This window comes from Delphinus delphis, chromosome 13 (assembly GCF_949987515.2).
Source record: "Delphinus delphis chromosome 13, mDelDel1.2, whole genome shotgun sequence".
NCBI lineage: Eukaryota > Metazoa > Chordata > Mammalia > Artiodactyla > Delphinidae > Delphinus > Delphinus delphis.
The window spans coordinates 38,207,267-38,224,711 of NC_082695.1; the positions used below are offsets into that span (position 1 = coordinate 38,207,267).

At 35.2% G+C, this 17,445-nt stretch overlaps 1 protein-coding gene across 3 annotated transcripts in view; it reads right to left on the reverse strand.

The window, feature by feature from the left end:
- Positions 1-17,445, reverse strand: part of ESCO1 (establishment of sister chromatid cohesion N-acetyltransferase 1) — a 73,394-nt gene that overhangs the window by 2,625 nt on the left and 53,324 nt on the right. For 2 of the 3 annotated variants that reach the window (XM_060028769.1, XM_060028770.1), the window contains 3 exons: positions 10,670-10,759; positions 7,766-7,909; positions 5,151-5,338 (listed from right to left, as the gene is read on the reverse strand). In XM_060028769.1, coding sequence (XP_059884752.1) covers positions 5,151-5,338; positions 7,766-7,909; positions 10,670-10,759 — 422 coding nt within the window. Of the gene's footprint in view, positions 1-5,150; positions 5,339-7,765; positions 7,910-10,669; positions 10,760-11,311; positions 11,436-17,445 lie in introns of those variants that run through there. The other variant, XR_009521725.1, reaches the window with a different exon arrangement.

A 17,445-nucleotide genomic window follows, 5' to 3' on the forward strand; every position in this document is an offset into this window, starting at 1 on the left:
TCTATTAAAACAGGAAAATTAGACAAGCAAAAGAAATAAGAAGCAACCACATTGGAAAGGAAGAAGTAAAATTATCTCTTTTTACAGATGACATGATCTTTTATATACAAAAATCCTCTGGAATTCACAAAATAACTATTAGATCTAATAAAGAATGAGTTCAGCAAGTTTGTAGGACATAAGATCGATATTAAACAATTAATTGTATTTCTATACACTTGCAATGAACAATTCAAAATGAAATTTAGAAAACAAGTCCATTTGCAATAACACTGAAAGAGTAAATACTTAGGATTAAATTTAGAGACATGCAAGACCTAAAAAATGATAACTATAGAGCGTTGTGGAAAGAGATTAAAGGCTACTTAAGTAAACAGAAAGACATCCCATGTTTATGAATCAGAAGACTTAATATTGCTAAAACGGCATTACTCTCCAAATTGATCTATACTGGGCTTCTCTGCAAAAATTAACAAGCTGGTCCTAAAATTCATATGAAAATGCAAGAGACACTGAATAGTGAAAAGAATCTTAAAAAAGAACAAATTTATAGAACTCACATTTCCTTATTTCAAAACTTACAACAAATCTACAGTATTCCAGACAGTGGGTTGCCGGCATAAGAGACCAATGGAAAAGAACTGAGTCCAGACACAAACCCTCACATTTATGATCAATCATTTTTGACAAAGGTGGCAAGACCATTCAATGGGAAAGAAAAGTCTCTTTAATAAATGGTGCTGCAACAATTGGATATCCACATTGAAAAGAATGAAGTTGGATTCTACCTCACATCATACATAAAAATTTACTTAAAGTGGATCAAAGACCTAAATATAAGAACTAAAATTATAAATTCTTGAAAGAAAATACAGGCCTAAATCTTTGTGGCCTTGGATGAGGATACTGTTTCTTAGATATGTGACAAGGAAAAAAGATATATAATTTGGAGTTCAAAATTAAAAACTTCTGTGCTTCAAAGAATACTAAGAAGATGAAAGGACAATCATAAAATGGTAGAAAATATTTGCATATCATATATCTGATAAGGGACTCATCTCCAGAATATATAAACAACTATTACAACTCAAGAAGAGAAAGACAAATGAACCAATTTAAAAATGGACATAGGATTGATTGAATAGGCATTTCTCTGAAGATATATATAAATGGCCAACAAACATCATTACCTATTAGGGAAATGTAAATCAAAAACCACAATGAAATACCACTTCATACCCACTAGGATGGCTAAAAAGACAGATAAGAACAAGTGTTGGTGAGAATGAGGAGAAATTAGAACCCTTGTAACAGTGCTCGTGGAGTTGTAAAACAGTGCAGCCACTTTGCAAAGTAGTTCAGCAGATCCTCAAAATGTTATATGGTTACCATATGGCCCAATTCTCCTATGTATGTACCAAAAGAAATATACATACGCAAGTATTTCTCTATTTACCAAGAGAAATAAAAATACACAGCCTTCCCTGGTGGCACAATGGTTAAGGATCCGCCTGCCAATGCAGGGGATGTGGGTTCAATCCCTGGTCAGGGAACTAAGATCCCACACGCTGTGGGGCAACAAAGCCCACACGCCACAACTACTGAGCTCGTGCTCCTCAATGAGAGAGCCTGCATGCCACGCACTCTGGAGCCTGCGCCACAACTAGAGAAGAGAAAACCCACACGCCACAACTAGAGAGAAGCCCATGCCACAACGAAGAGCCCACATGCCACAACATGTGCCACAACGAAAAATCCCACATGCTGCAATGAAGATCCCACATGCCACAACAAAGACCCGATGCAGCTAAATAAATAAATAAACATTAAAAAAAAATACAGTTCAGAATAGGCAAATCTATTGAGACAAAAGTAGATTATTGGTTGCCAGAAGCTGGAGGAGAAGGAAATGGGGAAATTGGGTATCAGGTTTTGGGGAGACTGAAGGAAATGTCTTAGAATTAGACAGTGGTGGTGGTTACACAGCCTTCTAAATATACTAAAACCCAGGAAGTGTCACTTTAAAAAGATGACCAAAAAGGCCACCTACTGAATGGGAGAGGATATTTGCAAACGATATAACCAGTAAAGAGTTAATACCCAAAATATACAGAGAACTCATACAACTCAACATCAAAAAAAAAAAACCTGATTAAAACATGGGCAGAGAATCTGCAAAGGCATTTTCCCAAGGAAGACAAAAAGAGGGCCAACAGGCACATGGAAAGATGTCCAACATCACTAATCATCAGGGAAATGCAAATCAAAACCACAATGAGGTATTATCACCTCACACCTGTCAAAATGGCTATTATCAAAATGACAACAAATATCAAGTCTTGGTGAGGATGTGGAGAAAAAGGAACCCTCATGCACAGTTGGTAGAAATGTAAACCGGTGCAGCCACTATGGAAAACAGTATGAAGAGTCCTCAAAAAAATTAAAAATAGAACTACCATATATGACCCATATATGACCATATAAATTCCACTCCTGAGTACTTACCCAAAGGAAAAAAATACACATTAGAAAAAATATATGCACCTCTGTGTTCATTGTAGCATTATTTACAATAGACAAGATATGAAAGCAACCTAAATGTCCATCAATAGATAAGTGGATAAAGAAGATGCTGTGTGTATACACACAACCAGAGACATACACACAGACACAAACACACACACAACGGAATATTACTCAGCCACAAAAAAGAATGAAATCTTGCCATTTACAACATGGACAGACCTAGAGGGTGAAATAAGTTAAAGAAAGAAAAATGCTGTATGATTTCACTTACACATGGAATCTAAGATGCAAAACAAATAAACGTAACAAAACAGAAACACAATTATAGATACACAGAACAAATAGGTGGTTGCCAGAGGGAAGGGGAGGGTGGCAGGAGGGGAGGGAGAAATAGGTGCAGGAGATTAAGAGGCACAAACTTACAGTTGTAAAATAAATAAGTCAATGGTATGAAACGCACAGTATGGAGAATATAGTCAATAACTACGTAATATCTTTGTATGGTGACATATCTGTATCTAGACTTATTGTGGTGACCATTTTGAAATGTATAAAAATAAGGAAACAATGTTGTATAACAGGAACTAACATAGTGTTGTAGGTCAATTATACTTCAAATAAACAAACAAACTCAAAAAGAGATCAGATTATGGTTACGAGAGGTGGGGATTTGGAGAGAGGGGGTATTCAATGAAGGCAGTCAAAAGGTATAAACTTCCCATTATAAGATAAATAAGTACTAGGGATGTCATGTATAATATGATAAACATAATTAGCACTTCTGTGTGTTATATATGAAAGTTGTTAAGAGAGTAAATTCTAAGAGCTCTCATCACAAGGAAAAAAATTTTTCTATTTCTTTAATTTTGTATCTATATGAGATGATGGATGTTCACTGCACTTATTGTGATAATCATGTCATGGTGTATGTAAGTCAAATCATTTGTTGTATACCTTAAACATACAGTGTTGTATGTCAATCATAATTCAATAAAACTGGAAGAAAAAATGGTTAACTAAAAACAAGATAAATTTTGTGCTATGTAATTATATCTCAATAAAGCTGTTATTTTTAAATGTTTTAAAATTTGCCAGGATATAGACTATTAGTAGAATTTTCATATTGTAATCGTAACAAGGTGAGATGGGTACATAAAGGAACAATAAATGAAAAAAGTTAGAAACCTCTATGGTTTTAACAGGAAGCTTAGAGTGGCAATCTCAGTATCACACAGAACAAACACAATGACTACAATGTTTTATGTTTTTATAAACTAGAACCATCTTATGGTTTTGACAAGACCTAAGTTTTACAAGATTTAAAGGAGGGACAATACCCTCATTTAGGACAATTATTTAATCAGCTGCATTTTCCAGGTTTAGTTCTGAAAGAGCTAAAAATAGACCTGCCTCTTGTGAAGAGAAGGGTAGGTAGATCTAAGCCCTTCTGGATCACTACTCATTGATAAAACAAAAATAAGGGAGAGAGACCTGAAACACAGTAAGGCTCTAAGAGACTTAAGAGTCTTAGGCTCTCACTTATAACAATAATGGATTATTTTGAAAGCTATACCTATAAGTAGTAGTAGATAGGTATTCTATGAATAAACAGACACAAGAGACCAACCTAAAAAACCTCATTTGCATGATTAATTTAAACCTCTTTCATTAATCCTTTAGCAAAGATGCTTTAAAGAGCAAAAAACATGTAATTTTCTGAATCTTCTCTATACCTTTGATTAAAAATCAAGCAATAAAAGCAAGAAGAAAAACTATTAAGAGACTTAGATTATTTACAAATACTATTCTTAAATTAAGGCAAATTTTCCCAAAAGCTAAACTCCCAAGAAATTTCCCATACTTCTTTGGTTATCTTTAAGATTCTCTAATATTGAACGCAATTTGAAATAAGTGGGTTATTTTGGCCTGATATCATAGATGCAAATTTAAAAAGTTAAAATGGTTTAATAATACTTAACCCATAGTGCTTTCTTCCCCCTCAGGTTAACTTCACATAAAAAGCACTCACAGGGCTTCCCTGGTGGCGCACTGGTTGAGAGTCCGCCTGCCGATGCAGCGGACACGGGTTGGTGTCCCGGTCCGGGAAGATCCCACATGCCGCGGAGCGGCTGGGGCCGTGAGCGTGGCCGCTGAGCCTGCGCGTCCGGAGCCTGTGCTCCGCAACGGGAGAGGCCACAACAGTGAGAGGCCCGCGTACAGAAAAAAAAAAAAAAAAAAAAAAAGCACTCACAGATCCAACATACTGACAATCTTATGCAGATTTTAAATTAATATAAATAAAGGTTACACATTTAAGATTAACTAAAGGCCATTCTTTTTTTTTTTTTTTTTTGCGGTATGCGGGCCTCTCACTACTGGGGCCCCTCCCGTTGCTGAGCACAGGCTCCGAACGCGCAGGCCCAGCGGCCATGGCTCACCGGCTCAGCCGCTCCGCGGCCTGTGGGATCTTCCCAGACCAGGGCACGAACCCATGTCCCCTGCATTGGCTGGCGGACTCCCAACCACTGCGCAACCAGGGAAGCCCCTAAATGCCATTCTTCATATAAAACTCTGCTTAAATCCTAAACTACTGAAAATGACTTGAAGAATTACATTGAAGTTACCTTAGGCATTCAATCATGCGAGAAGCGATTTTCTTCCGACGCATCATGCTGAACACCCATATGCGGCTGATCCCACAGATTGCAGGCTCTGGCAATGTTGAGCAGCACCAGGCTTTCTGCCTTTCAAATCTGACTTTTTCTTCTTCTGACCTGATAACTGGAAGTTTTTCTTCTATAACTCTGTAGCCCTATATGTAGCAAAATAGGGGGAAATTTTTAAACTTTATTTATTTATATTGGAGTATAGTTGATTTACAATGTTGTGCCAGTCTCTGCTGCACGGCAGAGTGACTCCATTATACACAAAGACACTGTTGGAGGGGCGGGAGTTTTAAAGTGGGAATATTGTTAAGCAACTGTCTAGTACTGACCTTAGTGAGGAGGTCACTACTTTTGTCTGGCTTCTTAACAAACTATGGGAACCACTTACGCTTTCACCCTCATTTTAGGAAATAAACAGACCTGGATCTACATTCTGTTCTAACTCGCTAGTTACGTGACCATGAGATAAAGTTACTTAATTATGCTCTGGGTTCCTTACCAACAAATTGGAACTCTCCACCACCTCCTTCAGAGAATTGCTGAGATTAAATAAGGAAATATATACAAAGCAGCCTGCCATCACAGCTGGCACATAATAGGAACTGAATGTTAATTTTCTCTACCTCCCATATCCTAGGACCAGCAAAAGGACATGCTAAAAACTCGGCAGTCACAACTGTTTCCGGGCCTGCTGCCATAGTACTAGGGTTCACAGCTGTGCAGGAACTAGGATGAGGGATGGCAGAGGAATCAAGAGTTAAAAAGGTCCTTTCCCTACACTCTTACCTCTTGAAAAAAAAAAAAAAAAAAACTCTAAGAAAACATACATCTCTTCTGCCAGTCTAGTGGCCAAAAAGGGACATGGCTAGCCTTCTGATGGGACGTGGTACACAAGTTAAAACAATCAGACAACACAACTGAGAGTTAACAAAGAACAAACAAGCAAATATTACACAACTATGTTCTAATCTAAACACTGCTACAAGTCATTTTTGGAACTAGGTAGAATAAAAATTTAAAAAACACAAGGGTGGGGAGTTCCCTGATAGTCTAGTGGTTAGGACTCAGCGCTTTCACTGCCATGGCCGATTCAATCCCTGGTCAGGGACCTGAGCTCCCGTAAGCCACAAAGCGCGGCCAAACAAAAAAACCAGAAAGCTACAAGGGTTTACTGAAGAACATTCATTGTGAACAACAACCAAATACAAAACACTGTAAGAAACTGTCAAAAACAAGACAGATGTCTGCAATTTCTTTTAATGCTTAGTCATTTGCCAAACAGATGTAAGAATGCTCTATCATAAAATCTGCAAATATCTTTGTCACTCTGTGCAAATCTGACTTCAAATATTTAATTTCCCTCATCTAATTAACTTCATTTGTTTCAATCATCAATTTCATCTAAAAACTGATACTTCCCTCAAGTCGGTATCTTACTATTAACCCTCCTCAGGAGTAATAAATCATGCTGGTTGGAGTGAAATTAAGGGGGGTGAGTTGCTAAGGACAAGCCTTAAACACACAACAGTTATTCAATACACACTGAAAGCACTTTGGCATTCAGGAATTCAGGAAAATCAAGCATGACATTGTTGATATCTCTTAAAAGTGGGACAATCAAGACTCAGGGATCTATCAAGTGGATAAATGATAAAGCAAAGAATAAATCCACTGCAAAGAAAAAATAAACCCACACAATTTGTACTATGCAAAAATTAACTCAATTACAGTATGGCAAGCTTCTATGAGTTAGTCATTTTATATCAAATTTGTATCTCCAAACTACTTTGTCAGCTATCTATTTAAATCAAATTTGTAATTACAAACAGCAAGATTCATAAACTACACAATTTCAGGCTGAATTTTTTTAATGTAGCTTAACATATGGAAATTAACTCACGCAGATTTGTTTCGACTTTGTACTTTATTAGAAAATTTTATGAAGAAGCATCCACTTGCAGGCAACTAAAAGATACTATTGTTTTTTTTTTTGCACAATTTGGCTCTTAAATACAAGCCAAGTCCTCATCTAGAGCTCAACCAAAGAAGTGGTGATCCACTGCAGGAGTGCGCAACTTTTCATAAAGGGCCAGGCAATAAGTATTTTAGGCTTTGCAGCATACCTGGCCTCTGTTGCAACTATTCAACTCAGTCTTTGTAGTGTGAAAGCAGCCACAGACAAAATGTAAGCAAATGGGCATGGCTGTGCTACAATAAAACTTTATAAAAAACAGGTTGGATTTTGCCTTCAGGCTGTAATTTGCCAACCCTTGATTTATTCCAGCGCTGAAGGGACCGAGACAGACATTACGTTAGCAGCCAACAAGGAAACTTCCCGAACAAAATTTAATAGTACTTTTGAGTTACAGAATTTTTCTCTTATACTTTATACTGACTTGAGAAACTAATTCCCATGCAAGATACAACTCCACTGTAGTAAAGAATTACACACAGGAATTCTTGCATTCATACTCTTCCTTACATAAAACGCTGAAAAATTTACCAGGATTATGTTATTCCTGTAACTCTTTAAACACCATACTACATACGACCACTCTTTAAAAATCACTTACCCATTGGATATGTTCTGCAATTAGGCAACCAACTACTTTTTTGTCATTAGAAATAAAGAGAAGTGTTTTTGTTCTGGAATAGCACATTAGTGGAGCCTGCTGGAAACCTAAGTCATTATCAACCATCTCTCTAATCTCGTCAACCTGCCAAATAAAGAACAATATTTTTTTTAACAACAAAAGCATTTTATATATGTAAAAATATACTATTTCAGTTCAATAAATTGAGTATATTATTCCAAGCAGGATATCCTCTGAAGAGTGCTTCTGAATGACTGTCCTGACCAATAAATGTTTTTCAAGCCCTGTGGACCAATTTGCAAAAGGAGGAAAGAATGGAGAGTAATGTCAAGCCCAGCAGTCTGGGAACAACAGGAGTGAGAGCTCCTACAATAGGTAATAAGAACAAAGACTTCCCATTAGAAGGATCGTGGGTTTGAGTACTGGAGAGAGCTTCACTGGAATCTTCGCCAGGCAAGCCACACTTCTCTTCTTCGCAAGGCTTAATGAATACTCTCATCAGTAAAGTGCAGGTGAACACAGAGGACAGACATAAATGTTTACTCCTTATCAACCATTTATAGGCCAGACATTATGCAAAGCACTTTATCAATATTATCTTATTTAAATCCAACACCTCTTAGAGGCTTATAGTTTCTTTTGCATACAGAAGAAATAAAATTCAAAAGTAACTTTCCCATGTCAGATATGGGACACCTAGAACCAAAGAGCTGCGATTTCTGGGATTTGAACCTATAATGTTAATATGGCATCGAACTGCTTCTTTCTGTTACCTCCTAGAATTGTGGTCAAGGTCAAATACGGTAAGCTCAAACTTTTATAGGTTCTCAAAGTCAAGATTTTTGTAGGCACCCAAACATTAGTTCCTTCCCCAGTTAAAAAATAATCTGCAAATATTCAGTCCAATAAACATTCATTTGTGACACTAAGTTTAAAATGCAAATAACACCTAAGAGGGTTAGGTACTCACACCTCTGACATGCAGAATACCATGTAATACATCCCTTATTCAGTGACGAAAACTCAAGTCCTCCTAATCCTAGAACAATATCCCACAATACAATACCTGACTCAGTTACTAAAGGCAAATGACTCACAATTCCTTAGATATTAATTTTTAACCTATTACTAACCAGTAACATACTGAACTGTAGGTTACTAAGAGTCTGTCCTGAGAAATGAACATGAGGAAATTAGAATTTTCTGTGGAGTCTTGGTAAGAAACGTATGGACGCCACATGCAGTAAAGCAAAGTGCCCACTGTGCATTTCCAAATGATAACAGTTGGAATTCCAAAAATCCCATAATTTAATTTTCATTTAGTCAGTTACTAATCCAACATTAATTCAACAAGTATTTGTTTCTGTGCAAGGATCAATGTTTCAAATACAAGACAGGTTTATGTGCCATTCTAAATACTACTGTCTATACTGTTCAGCAGTGGTAACATGGGGGCTTATTTGAGTAACGGGGATTGTTCAGTTATATATTCAGGGTACCCGAAAAGTCAGGAACCACAGGATAAACTTATACAAATGATCCTTGAACAACACAGGTTTGAACAGGATGGGTCCACTTTTACATGGGTATTTTTCTTTTTCTTTTTCTTTTTCTTTTTTTTTTTTTTTTTGTGGTATGCGGGCCTCTCACTGCTGTGGCCTCTCCCGTTGCGGAGCACAGGCTCCGGACGCGCAGGCTCAGCGGCCATGGCCCACGGGCCCAGCCGCTCCGCGGCATGTGGGATCTTCCCAGACCGGGGCATGAACCCTTGTCCCCTGCATCGGCAGGCGGACTCTCAACCACCGCGCCACCAGGGAAGCCCTACATGGGTATTTTTCAATAGTAAATACTTCAGTACTACATGGTCCATGGTTGGTTGAATCCAAAGATATAGAGGAACCTAGCACACCGAATTATATGTAGATTAACACTGCCTCCCCCAACCGTTGTTCAAGGATCTGTAAGTGGAATGTTAGCTATATTTTCAAATAACAGGTTCAAAGTGTTTTTCTTCAACCTCCCTTTCAGGTGAAGTATTCCTAAATTTAAAGAGGTCCAACTATTAACCTGAGAAAAGTAAATAAACTACTTTCCTTGTGTTTCTAGGTATGTTGAAAACACTCTAGTTTAATTAAGTTTTTCAGATAAACGATCAGACCCATTGCTTTACATAATGAGGTACTTCTGAAAAAGCATCTGGAGGAAAAACATTTTGAGTATATTATTTGAAAATGTAATTAATATATTCATTAAAAATAAGTTTGTCCTATGGTCTCCTGACATTTAGGGTACTCTATATAATAAAATGGTTCCAGACTTCATTATCTCTCTGGTTCATTTCTCTGAACCCTAAATTGGACTAAAACCTGGCTCACAGAGGATTTTAAGTTTTCTCCATTACATTTATAAATCAGAATATATATTATTTTCTACCTTAACATTATGATTACTTCATGTTTAACTTAAGGATAACTATGACCTACTACTAGATCCCCTTCTGCAATAAGCTTTTATTTAGAAATTTACTCAGAATAAAATGACAGTTATTAATTTTAATTTTACAAATTATGATTCAGATTTTTATTTTAATTTTGATTCTTGAAATAATTTATGTGCCATTATTCATTACTATGCCTTCATACCATCACTCAAATTACTGGCAATATGAGACAGTAATCAATCAATCCACTAAAAATTCATTTCACTTATGCTAGATACACTACAAAGTTAAAGCATAAGTTTTCAGTTGGGTTGTGACTAAATGCTTATTTCTTGTTTTCAGAATTGGTTTTTAAATGTGTTCTGCCAGCAATACATTATACTCTTAAAATTAGCTGCAAAATTATACTATTTATTCTGTGTGAAATTTCACTGGAAATTTACCTTTTTCAGGGCATACTTTGGGTCTTCAGGAAGAACCATTATTATCCTGCCATCAGGATATTCAGCTAGAATTCTTTCTTTTTTCCAACCCTAGACATATATATATAAAAAAAAGAATTAATTTTATTTATCACATTTCATACATCATATTCATGTACAATAAGAAAAATATATCAATGTGTCTAAAAATTACAGACATGGAGAAGTATATGCTCATTAATATTTAATAAGACATGATAGATCAGGTAATTTGTATAATAGGTATAATACAAGCTAATTTCTCTCTACTATTCATTCAGAGATCTAATACCACAATAGCATTTCTAATTTATCATTTCCCATTTTAAATTAATTTAAAAAATCACACACCAAAAGCAAGCCCCTTAAGGTCAGTGATTCCCAGAACCTAAAGGATAACTCACCCAGTTTCTTGATAAGAGAATTAAAGTCTTAAATTTCTTTGGAACATCGTTACCTCCACAAACAAACACTCATGGTTTTATGTCTGGCATGCCAAAGACCTCCAGGAGGTTTTAAATGAACTGATTTGCATGCAGTAGCCCAATATGTAAGGAATAGTTTTTATTCTTATTGATCACAACTATCAAAGTCACAAGAAGGATACTATAAAAATATAACTACCTTCTAAGAATCTAATAGGGAAGGAGAGGCTACGTTGTGTGTATCTGAAGTTAAACATACTCAAAAAAAGAGAGGTAATAAACTCTTCTTCAGATCCACACTCGTGGTGATTAATGAGCAGAACCTGCATGAAAAACAAAACAAAACAAAAGCCACTTAAATCTAGTAAGATGGGACTGAACCAGAGGTTAAAACTAGGAGCTTTGAAGTTAAAAATAAGTACAGAAGGAATGAGCTTAACTAGTTGTTCCACTTGTCTTACCCAACCAACTTTAAATAAAAATGCCTTTCAAGAAGCAATATGTACTTCTATTAAAGAAAACCAGCATCTTCTTTCTGAGATTTGTTTGAGAATATTAAAGCTCAATGAAACCAAGAAAAAGGCAACTATATTTTTAAAAATACTATGGCAAGTCTGAAAGGAGGTTGATTTTCTTAAATAATCCAGAATGGTCTTTTTGGGAGAGGGCAGGATCTTAGCTGGGGACAAAAAGTCTAGAAATAAACTTGGTATAAATCACAATTTGGATTAAAGTATTTAAAATCAGAATTTGTTTAAAAAATAGAGCACCCAAAGGTAAAGTAAAATTCAGACTATAATTATGATGGTAATGCGTTCCCAAGATTTGAAAAGAAAAAAGGAGCAGAAACAATAGTCACAGAAGTCATTTTTTTCAAACTAGAAACAAAAATCTGAATCATATCCAGATTTGAATATAGGTAAAATGCTTCTACAGGGAATAAAAGATATCACCCTCTTTAAAAACAAATTTACATTAATATGTTATTTTTGGGAAAAGTTTTTAAAATAAATCTATTTCACATAAAATGAAAATGGAGACTTTTCATTTTAAAAACTAAACGACAAATTCAATGAAAAGCTAGAATTTAAGTAACCCCAACTTATAACAAAGTCATACGTCCTGAACTGAATTACCTGAAGGTAATTTGATAAGCTATTTTCCTACTGTCTTTAAAAATAACAATACTGGTCTAACGTCATTATATTGCACCATAGGCACTAGATAAAGTAGTTTGCTTTACTGACTTTTTAGTACAAAAACTTTCTCTTGATACAAGTTGAAACTTGCATGTTCACACAGGAAATGTTATCACAATTGGATTTGATACAATTTTTTAAAATGTTTTAAGTATGATTGTTTTTTCATGTACGTGTATAAGCAGCAGGAATTGCAACGGGCAGAGTTATTACTGCTTAGGTTTCTAATGTTTATGAAGACAGGATATTTAAGTGAAAACTTTTTAAGAGTTCTGGAATAAAAGTTCAGGGTTTAAATCCCATTTCCTGGTAGTTACTAGCTATATGGTCTTGGGCAAATCACTGGAACTCTCATTCTGTTTCCTGACCTAGGCTATGGACAAAATAGCTGTCATCACATACATTACTTAGGAGTTTAGAGCACTGCATTTAAGAGATGATACCTCACAGAGAGCAGCCACTCAGTAACTCTTAGTAACTTCCACTCTACCTTCCTAATGGTATCAAACTAAAATCCATGTACTACTTTAAGAAAACACAATTAAAAAGTCCCCAGAGTTAAATACGACAATAAATTCAAATCTTGGACAAGGCAAAGATGAAAGAACCAAGTTGGCTAATATCTGTCAAATAAGATAATAAAGACATTTATATGCTTCAACTGCAGTTAACTCTTTCCTGGAGTCAATAATCACATGATCCTCCTATCTTTAGAATACTTAGATGAGATGAAATGTGTCTGCTACTTGAAACTGAGACAGAGGTGGAGGTTTTGGGAAGGGTAAATGCAATTCAGAGGAAGAACCAAATAGCCACAGCTTTTTTTTGCAAAGATATAAATTTCAATGTTTATATCTTAAATGAAATGTTATTTCATTTACACCTTTCACCTTTAGCTCTAACATGTTACACATATCCCTCTGCTAGCAAGTGGCATTTTCCAAACCCCAAATATTCTTAATTCACCCATCTGGCTACTGAAAAGCAGAACGCTTTACACTGCTGATAGCAATCAATGATTTTTTTTTGCCCCAACCCCACTGTAGTTACTCTACACTTCAGAGCCTAAAGAATGGAAGGGGTTTTTCCTCTTTTTCCATTTGAAAAAGATTACAATTAAAAACAAAATACATTGGGTGGTGAATATATTGATGTATACAATTGTTGAAATTCATCAGCCAAACATTTAGATCTGTGCGTTCAAGTTATATACGTTCATACTAATCACTTTCATAAAAGGTTGAATGGAAATACCCATGAAAGAATACCCTGAAAAATAAAACCAATAACCAGCTTTTCAAAAAAATTATCAACAAATACGGCAAGGAAAAAAAAAAAGACCTAGAGGGAGAACCTTTAGATTAAAGGAGATTTAAGAGACATACCAACCAATGCAACATATGGACCTTAATTCAAACAGTATAGAAAATTACGAGATATTTGGGGAGATTCTGAACCCTGAGGGAATATCTGATATTAAGGAATTAAATTTTAAAGGTGTGGTTATACTCTTTAAATCCTGTTTACGGTAAAAAAAAAAAAAAAAAAAAAAAAAGAGCAATCTTTTCATCTTTTAAAAATACATATTTAAAAATATCCACTAAAATGATAATGTGACACCTGGGTTTCACTTTAAAATAATTAGGAGGGGTAGATGCAAGAAGATTTCCCATGAATTGTGACTTGTTAAAGCTAAGTGATGAGTACCTGGGGACTCACTGTTTGGTGGTGGGGATGTGGGGCGAGATGGGGTAGACTATTTTGGAAAGTTCAAATCACCCATTGTCAAAACTGTGCCCAAGGCCCAAGGCTTGCTCAAATACCATTTATTCAGAAGTGAAAAATGAATGTCAAATGAATCCAGTCAGCAGAGTGGTTAGACCTGAGGCTGGGAAAAGCACTGACTGCAGTGGGGGCACAGAGCAGCTTCTGAGATGCTAGTGGTGTTTCTTGTCATGTGGGTGTTCACTTTGCAAAACTACACCATTAAGCTGAGCACTCATTATTTGGGTACTTTTCTTTACATGTTGTATTTCAATTAAAATTTTACTTAAAATTACTAAAGGAATTTGAAAAACAGACATTTTTAGTTCGACAGCAAGTCTAACACTTTTTATATGTTGAAATAGATATATTCTAAATACCATCTCTTTTTAAAATTTTAAGTCTTCAGAAACAAAAGTAAATTAAAATTAGCTCATTCAAAATTCGGTCACATGCTCTTCTGGACAGTACCCAAGGCAGAAAGCATAAAAAAACTGCAGAAAAACTGCATAAGAGAAACAAATTATAGACTCTTGAAATATATAAAAATATTTTGTTGAAATGAATTTTAAACGTAAATATGTACTTATGAATATTTTAAAAGTCAGCAAGGACATACACCAAAATATAAACAGAGGTTATCTGATTTAATTTTTTTCCTTTTAGTTTATCTGTATTTCCTGTTTTTTCTATTTTAATAAAATGTTATAATAAAAGTATTAATATACTTTAACTACCCGCAAGCAGCTGGTTTTAATTCATGTTTGGACACTTTGCAAAAATAATCTTGTATTAACAACAATAATGATAAAGACGTATTTCCATGCCCTCTCCAGGCACACCACCTTCCCCGAATCTCCATGTGTTCACCAACCCAAAAGCTCTCTGAACCCTGTCCTTCTGGGTTTTTTGGAGGCTTCACTACAGAGGCAGAATTGATCAAATCATTGGCCACTGGTAACAGAACTCAATCTCCAGCCCCTCTCCCCTCCCCAGGATCAGGGTGTGAGAACTGAAAGTTCCAACCCTCTGTAGTCGGCTCCACTGGCAAACAGCCCCTGTCCTTGGGTGAGCTCCAAAGGTCATCTCATTAAAGTAACAAAAGACACTTTCTCCCATCACTTAGGAAATTCCAAAGGTTTTGGGAGCTGTGAGTCAGGACAAGCACTGAAGATGGGGTCAATTATTTCTGAGCTAAATTTATTGTACACACAATATATTTTGTTGAAATTCAAATAAAATAATAAGAACCTAGTCTATTACTCATGGACCCTAGAGCCAACTACGTCACTCACTAGCTGTGTGATTTCAGGCAAAATACATATCCTTCTTTCTGCTGTTTCCTCATTTATAAATTAATTGTAACTACTTAGTGATCTGCTAAAAGAACTAAGAGGAGTTTAATATGGGTAAAATGCTTAGAGGAGTCCCTGGTACACAGAAAGACCTTAACTAATGTCATTTCTTTTCCCTCCTAAATGTAAAATAAACTAATTTGTATCAATTTATTTACCCCCAAAAAATTCCTCTGGGAATTAAAAAACATGAAGATATCTTATATGTTGATTTGTGTTCAGTCAACCAGGCATGAATGATATAATCAGTCTATTAAAGCAAAATTAAGCACAATGCTCTGTGAAGTTAACCTTCAAATCCGTTAGCTATATTTATATACTACTAGAGTATTTCAAGATTCATGGTTTCCCATTTTAAATGACTTAACCACTAAAAGCTAGCCAACATGTTTAATTTTCCAGTTTTAAAGAAGGTATTCAGAAAAACGAAAGTCCCATGACACAGTGGGGTTTTTTTATTCATTAAGTGAGTCAGAAATCAAAGAATATACACAGGAATTTGTTTTATTTTAGAAAAATCTGACTCAATTCTACAGATGTTTTATAGACTTTTCATTTTGTAGGTATGCTATGATAGCAGGATCTCCTCCAGTGTACTTTTCTCATTCTCCGCAATATTTGAACTAAACAGAAGCTAGAACTCCTAAAAGCTTCTACTCCTCCAGTAAAACTATTTGTTTTGATAAATCCTGTATCCTGTACCCCACGACCAATTTTCTTTGATCCAGGGATTAAGCTACAGGGATCTGGAGTTTTGGGATGTCTAGACTGCTGAGGCCTACAATGAGACTTACTATAAATATAGACCATAAGCTCCAAAACGACTAAGACTTCGTTTGACACACACTATAGCCCAAGTCATAGCACTGAAAATCAAGTAACCAATAAATATTTTTGAAACGGTGGAGTGTGCCTGAAGGACTAAAGCCTCTATTCATAAAACCAAGAACTTAACCTCTCTGTCTTAGTTTTGTAACCCATAAAAGAGGAATGAAAACTACTTCACTAAGTTACAGTGAATTAAATAATACTTACTGAACAATTACAAAACTGTAATTAGTTATAGCTGACAGAATGTGGAAGGTAAAGAGGGGGAGAATGCAGTCACCAAGGAGTCAAATATCATTTATAAATATTAAAATTAAAGGCAATCAACAAAACTAAACATCAAAATATAGCTAGTAAAAACTGGGAAAAGAAGATTTTACTAAAACACATTTATATACAGCTTGAGATATATATATATATACATATAAGCTATATATACGATGTTGGAAACACTGAAAAAGACAAAAGTGCTTAACCAGTGGAGAATGAGACTGGAAACAAGGTAGGGAAAAAGGAGGCTTTTTTTTTTTTTTTTTCATTTTATACCTTACAATTCTGGAAATTTCCATTTCTAGGTACACATACTGCTTTTATAAATTTTCTTTTAAAAGATGAGTTGAAGAATAAAAACTTTGAAGGCCACCCTTTAATTCACCTAAATTAAAATCTTTTCAAGGAAAAAAATGTGAAAGGAAAATTTTCTCTACAATGGAGGTTTGAAGAACAAATGCCCTTAAAAGCACATGTTAAAAGAGAAGTATTTAAATACCCTTTCTTGCAAGTAATACAATAATGGTATATAAGAAAATTTTTTCAATAATGCCTTTTCATAACTAAGGACCACCTGATTCTGAAATACAATTTTTAAAATTACTTTGGAAGGAACTCAATGATTTACAGAGCAATATCTGTTTTCGACAGTTATTTTCCATTTCTCTAACATCCCTGTCATGTGTATATATGTTTTTTTAAATTATAGTTTTCACCACTTCCTGAGAAAAATCTAAGTTCTAAGAAATAGGTTTTTATGAGAGGTGCTTAATATGTTCTGAACAGCAAAACATTTTCATGGGTAAAATGGTAGAATCTTAAAACTACTTGGAGTTTTAATAGCTTCTGATTAAGAAAAACAAAAATCTAAAAGAAAGAGAAATGATGAAGTCTGGTATTTATTAAAGTCACCCAAT